Genomic DNA, 7281 nt, shown 5'->3' with positions numbered 1-7281 from the left:
AGAGTACATGTGAAATACCAAGGCGACGCCCCGTTACAAGGTCCACCAATAATTATACTTACTAATGATATGTTGTCCATTTTTGGTATGAGTGCATTCCAAAGTAGAATTAGATTATATAATTGGATATCAGCACCTTTTTTACGCGATTATAATAAAAAAATAAATCCATTGTTTTTGTTAAAATTGTTTAATAAATATCAAATATACATTTAATATTAAATTGAATTTTTTTTGTTATACATTATTAAACTTAGGATTAATTTTCCTATTATCAATATGCAATTGAAAAGGACTATGTTCATCATTTTCATTTGTTTGTGAATGTAATTCCAACTCAGACAAATAATTTTTCTGTAATTGCTATTTCTTAATTACTGGAACAACATATTGGTTGTTGAACAATGACATTTCTTCCCAATAACTATCATGTGCGTCCATACCGTGTATAGTCATGTAAGCATTTTCTAATTCTACATGAGGAGATGCGAAATGACTATAGTGATATGGCAATCCGTATTCACAAATCAACTCCGTTTCGATATCCCACGTACACTCAATATCAGTAAACTTATCTGGTACTAAATCAACATTTGTTGTAGTTAATTGAGGTACAGCACAAACTCCAACGTGCAACGATGGTTGAACTGTTCCATAGTTTGATTCACCGAAAGATCGTTTAACATATTGACTCATTTCCAACGGTTCTGAATAACGATCAAAATTATCGGTAAAAATTTGATTCCACTGGGACGACTGTAGAAGTTCAAAATTTACTTGTTTTCGTTGCATTAAACCAGTGTGAGCATTGACTGTTGTTACATCAGGTATAACCATAGGACCCGTATTAGCAACAATAAAATCTGTAACGTTTGTACCTTTAGTAGTATTTCTACCGTTATGCACAGGAGTCCATGGTGCACTTAAAAAACTGACTTTTGGTTTGTACTTATAATTCAATACAGTTTTACCAATCATAGTACTGGCATCACATTTTGTTACGTGTTGATTGAATATCGGCCAACCTAATTTACCATCGTGTTGTGCATTATTAGCATACATTGTATAATAAACTGGGAACTGCATAGGTAAGTTCATAAGTGAACAAGGTAAAGTCGCACCTTCTTTCCAATTTGGTTTAAGCCAATCATCTTTATCTGTTCCGTACATCGCAGATACTATTTTTTTGACAAATGAATCATCAACAGTATTGACTTTTGTCGGTTTCATAGTATTCGTTCCTGATTCGAATTTGTAAACGGTATTGAATCCTCTAGTTTTATTTATTAAGCCTTCAGCATATTGTATGAATTTATTCTGATTTAATGTAGCCAATGTTGATGTACTGGCATTAGTTTCAAAAGCGGTTCTTGGATTTCTCATAACAACTTTAACTTTAATTTCTTTTACCCTAACTCCACGTATGTTGGAAACGATGCTATTGAATTCTGACGGAGACAAATAAAAATAAGGTTTATCTACTGGTAAGTACATCAAACCTGTTGTTCCCACACGTTCAGAAGCAAATCCATCAAGTGTAAGCTGAACGCTTGCCACCCCATAACTAATAAGTGAATGATTCTTTCTAAATACCATAATGTGTCCGGTTGTGTTAGGAATTGGGCGATCCAATACAGCATTTTGAGTGCTAGGATTCCCAGTATCTGGGTCACCATCATTCGCATCCCCCGTACCAGGAAGTTTGGTCTTCTTTGTATCAGAGGCTGATGACGAAGCATCGTTTGTACGTTTAACTCCTTGTGTTCCACTAGTTGATGATATACTCATTGAATCAATAATTCTCGGTTGTATTGGTTTAATATTATTATGAGTTTGTAAATCAGGATCTTCCCTCCAATTCCAATTTTCTGGCACACGAAATATATTGCTGCTATCTTCTCCCACCTCCTCTATTGGCTCTTGTCCTAAAACATAAGGTGGTAAATTACGTCTACGTCTTGCAATGTTGTGTTGTTCAATTGCATATCTTTTTTGCGAGGAATTTAATGACGACCAATTATTTCTAAAAGGAGGTGGGGCTCCTAAATAACGAAAAGGCATGCTTACCAACTTCAAATCTACGTCTTGACTTCGCTTTTGTGAACCACGTTATTGGAGTACTTGAATTTGACGTCGAACCAGGATAGACCGCTTCGTTCGAACCGAATGGGAACACTGACTGTTCAGCTAGCAATTCCATATGTTTTTTAGTTTTCAAACCCGTCACCAGAGCGGTTGTAATAATTGGTTGATTCTTCAAACATTCTCTCCAAGCTGTATCTATAGCTTTGTTATCTATTTTTTCGATTTCGTGTATTTGATTATGATTCGTAATACTAGCGTTATAGTAATCTGCATCATGTTCCATTGCGACCCAATCAGCGCAATGGTCTGGAAGACGGTTGAAATTTGCTTTTCCATTTGAATCTACTAGTTTGTTACCTGGTCCAACGAAGTTTGTTCCCGGTAGAGTAATTCCTCCATTACCTTTATATTTATTTGTTTCGATTACATTATTAGAGTACTCTAAATTAGACTGCATAACACTATTAGTAATACTAGGTGGCAACCAACCTATTGGATGCATGTCTAATGTTAAACTGCAATAATTAACAAAAAATAATATAATTATTTATTTTAATTGGTAACACTGGACATGACAATTGGTAACACTGTTTAAGGCCTTTTACATGCTGGATGCTTGCTCAAATAATATTTCATATTATTTTACCGACGACGCCGCCGACGACAAATTGACCTTGGATACAGCGGCCGCCAACGGCATGGCCATGCTATGAAATCATTGAGGTGAGAAAAAAATTACACCTCTCTATGTTTACGATATCACAGACTATATTCACTTTCGCGACACAATAACATCAATGATAATAGATGAGTTTAGCATAGCTAACAAAAATACTGTCTTGAGACTAAATCTCACATCGGTCGATGACTACCGCACTGTCACTAAATATTTCACATATTTTCGGTAGACCGTCTACTAAACTGCATTATATGTATCGAAAACCGTAAAACTGATTCTAACATACCTCAATGCCAAAATTGTCAAAGATTCCAGCATACCAAAAATTTCTGTAAACTTCCGCCCAGATGCGTAAAATGTTCGAGAGATTATCACTATTCCGCTTGCACAAAAGATTCATCTTCCCCCCCTACCTGTGTAAATTGTCTAGGGAATCAAAATTAATACAAATTAATATACAACAACAAACTAATTTTATATTAATAAATTAAAAATTATATTTTTATAGGTCATAGTCCCGGTTCGCGCTGCGCCCGACGCACACGTATTTATTTAACTCCGTTAAATCTCGTTTTCGTTCTTGTTCATCGCAACCGTTTATGTCCAAAGTGATATGTAAAAATTGCTAACATTAATTTCAATCCAAATTATTAGTTTAATTTTAACTTGTAAGTACGCCGTTTCGTGTGCTTTACAAAATGTAATTTTATTTTAACATATACTAAAAGTGCGATTATCTAACAGTCGCGCCGTCTTAGATAACGCGTTCGCGTTATCGCGGCATCGAGTGCGTCGCGCAGCGGTTCGTGACCTTGCTCACGTAAGATATGCCGACCACTCCAAAATCAAATCGTGCACAAAATAAAACAATTAATTGTAATACCAATAAAGTAAACAGCACTATACAGCCTGCTCGCTTATCAACTCCTGCAATTTCTAGTAATTCCATTAACTCTAGCCGCAGTACTCAAAGTAGTAATATGAACAGCCAAGCAAACGATGGCTGGCAAACGCAGACATCCAAATCCAAAAGAAATTTGTCAAGTTCCTCATCGGACACTTCTTCCACCAAAACTTCGCCTACACTCGTAGGTTCACAAAACAAAAAACTTTTTACTACACGCAACCGTTACGAACTTCTAACTCAAAATGAACCGACAGTCATGGATACCGGTTCAACCGCTGTTACCGGTTCACCAGATGTTGCAGAAGAACCAAATGAAGATATACACATCAAACCACCTCCCCCGATATTCATGAAAGGTATCTTAGACTATCCGACCTTCTGCTCTGTACTAATCGAACTAATTGGTGTCGATAACTTCTTTTGTAAGTCTGCTGGTGACCGCCTAAAAATTCAAACCGCAAACCCGGATTCTTACAGAATACTTATTCGCTATCTTAAAGAAAGCAATGCTGAATACCATACATATCAGCTACGAGAAGATAAACCTTTACGTGTAGTTATTCGTAACATTCATCAGTCTACACCTACACAACTAATAAAATCTGAACTCGAGATTCGTTGTTTTGAGGTCAGACAGGTCTCGAAGGTGCTACATAAAACCACCAAATGTCCACTCCCTCTGTTCTTTGTTGACTTAGAACCGACTGACCATTCAAACGATATCTATAAGCTCACCTCTCTCCTTCACACCAAAATAAAAGTTGAAGAGCCCTTCAAACCTAAAGTGATCAGTCAATGCACTAACTGTCAGGAATATGGTCACACTAAAACCTACTGTGGCTACCACTCACGCTGCTTCCGATGTGGTGATCATCATCAGTCTTCTTCATGTCCAACCTCACGCTCAGACCCACCAAAATGTGCACTCTGCTCTGGAGATCACCCTGCCAGCTACAAGGGATGCTCAGTGTATAGGGAGCTTCAACGCGGCAGGAAACCTACCACCAAGAGTAACTTTTTAGCAGATAATATTAGAAATCAGAATACAAATGTTAAAGACAGCCACCCACTAACTAAAACTTCAATAAATCAACCCTTTAACCACGTACCCACATACGCTCAAGCCACCTCTGGTGAATCTACCAATACAGATCCTAACTCCACTTCTGAGCTCAAAAATTTCATTGGTGAGTTCAAATCACTTATTGAACCTCTTATCACTCTTCTCAATAAATTAATCACAAAATTACTCGATAAAATATAAATGTCTGCTAATAATATCACTAACAAATCTACCCTTATCCTTCAATTCAATGCAAATGGCCTAAAAAATCATATTAACGTTCTTGAAACTGTATTATACAATAAACGCATAGACATTGCTCTTATAACCGAAACACATTTCACCAAATATACGCACATTAACATTCCTGGTTACAAAGTATTAAAAACAAATCATCCCGATAACACAGCGCAAGGTGGAGTTGCCATAATAATTAAATCTTCCATTGTCTATCAACCTCTTCCAAATTTTTGTCAAGAATATCTTCAATCATGTGCTTTAGTTACAAAAATTAATAATGTCCCCGTTACCATAGCAGCTGTCTACTCTCCCCCTAAGCACAAAATTACTAATCAAATTTTTACAGACTACTTTAACTCAATTAACAACAATTTTATAGCTGGAGGTGACTATAATGCGAAACACCTGGCCTGGGGATGTCGTGTTAATAATCCACGTGGAATAGTCCAAAATTTCATATCAACTAAAAATTACAAAATTCTTGCTCCTCCTGGCCCAACCTATTGGACCACTTCAACACGCAAAAACCCCGATATCTTAGATATCTTTGTGACCAAGATACCTAGTAACTTAAACTGCTACACCGAAAATCTCCTTGAATTAAATTCTGACCACTCCTCAATCCTGTTAACTATAAGTGCTGCTCCTCTAATACGTCTTGAATCTCCTAAATTATTTAAACCCTCTACCGATAAAAACAAATTTCATGATCTTGTTAACCAACAAATAAAATTAAATGTAAAACTAAAATCAACTAATGACATCGATCATGCTGTAAATAATTTTACAAAACTTATTCAATCTGCGGCATGGTCTTCTACCCCAGAAACTCTAACTTCATTTCACAACCCTCTTCTTCCAGAATATATTCGCTGTATAATAGTAGAAAAACGCAGAGCTAGAGCTATTTTTCAACGAACTCGTCTTCCTTCTCATAAGCACAAATACAATAAATTAACAAATTATCTTAAAAAAGTTCTGGCAAAACATAAATCTGAAACCTTCAATAATTTTCTTTCCAATCTCTCACCAAAAGATGGCAGTCTTTGGAGAGCGACTAAAAACATTTGTAAATTCAAAACCTCCAATTTGCCAATTAAAATTCCGGACGGAAGCTATGTCACCTCTGACGCTGATAAAGCTGAACTTTTTAAAGTACATTTATCTGATATTTTTCAACCTCACCCTGATATTTACTCTCAAACCAATACTAATATTGTGGAAGATTTTCTTAACTCCCCACCGTACTTGCCATCTAATCCTATTAAACATTTCACACCCAACGATATAAAATATGCCATAAATAAATATTCCCTTAAGAAATCTCCAGGTTTTGACCTGGTTACTGCCGAAGTAGCTAGGTGTTTACCTAATAAAGCCTTTATCCATCTTTCACATATTTTTAATTCCATTATTAGACTATCATACTTTCCCATGCTGTGGAAATTTTCTATCATCATCCTAGTACCCAAGCCTAATAAGCCACCTGACTCAATAACCTCTTTTTGACCTATAAGTTTACTCCCTTTTTTCGCTAAAGTTCTAGAGAAACTTATATTAAAACGTATCCTTCCATCTATTACTGAAAAAACCATCCTTCCTGATACACAATTCGGTTTTCGCTCTTCTCATTCTACCGTCCAAACAGGTTCACAGAGTCGTCGACGCCATTTCTTATTCACTAGAGAAAAAACTTTACTGTACAAGCGCTTTTCTGGATATTGCTCAGGCCTTTGATAGGGTATGGCATGATGGCCTCCTGTATAAATTAAAAAAGTTTCTTCATCCTATTTACTTCGCTATTATTAAGTCGTATCTCTCCGATCGCCACTTTCAAGTTCGTGTCGGTGACGAATTTTCTTCCATAGGAAATATATCAGCCGGTGTCCCGCAAGGTGGTATCCTCTCCCCTACCCTATACAATATATTTGCCTCAGACCAACCAACGACACCTAATACACTAGTCGCCGATTATGCAGATGATAAGGCAATCTTTTCGATACACTCTGATCCCGTCATAGCTTCTCAAAATCTCCAATCTCACCTCAATCTCATGGAGAAGTGGTACACTGACTGGAGATTCAAAATAAGTCAAACTAAATCGGTACATGCGACGTTCACCCTTAAACTCACCCCTTGCCCTGATGTCTTTATTTATAATACTCTGATTCCCAGTGCTTCGAATGTTAAATATCTTGGCTTAACCATTGATAAAAGACTGACCTGGGCACAGCATATTAAGTCCAAAAAAATTAATCTAAACTTACGCCTTCGACTACTTAAAAACCTCATCAACAATAATAAATA

At 36.5% G+C, this 7281-nt stretch overlaps 1 protein-coding gene across 1 annotated transcript; it reads right to left on the bottom strand.

Annotated features, from left to right (window-relative positions):
- Nucleotides 1-312: 312 nt before the first annotated feature.
- LOC112680599 lies at nucleotides 313-2604 on the bottom strand. The gene is made up of 2 exons (XM_025550751.1): nucleotides 2068-2604; nucleotides 313-1925 (listed from the first exon to the last, which is right to left on the bottom strand). Exons 1-2 carry the CDS (start codon nucleotides 2585-2587, stop codon nucleotides 364-366), a joined length of 2082 nt encoding a protein of 693 aa, XP_025406536.1. The 5' UTR covers nucleotides 2588-2604; the 3' UTR covers nucleotides 313-363.
- Between the last annotated feature and the right edge of the window lie 4677 nt (nucleotides 2605-7281).

The sequence above is a fragment of the Sipha flava genome, unplaced genomic scaffold, assembly GCF_003268045.1.
Source record: "Sipha flava isolate LNK unplaced genomic scaffold, YSA_version1 17880_pilon_pilon, whole genome shotgun sequence".
Taxonomy (NCBI): domain Eukaryota; kingdom Metazoa; phylum Arthropoda; class Insecta; order Hemiptera; family Aphididae; genus Sipha; species Sipha flava.
This window is presented reverse-complemented; position numbering and strand designations above follow the sequence as displayed.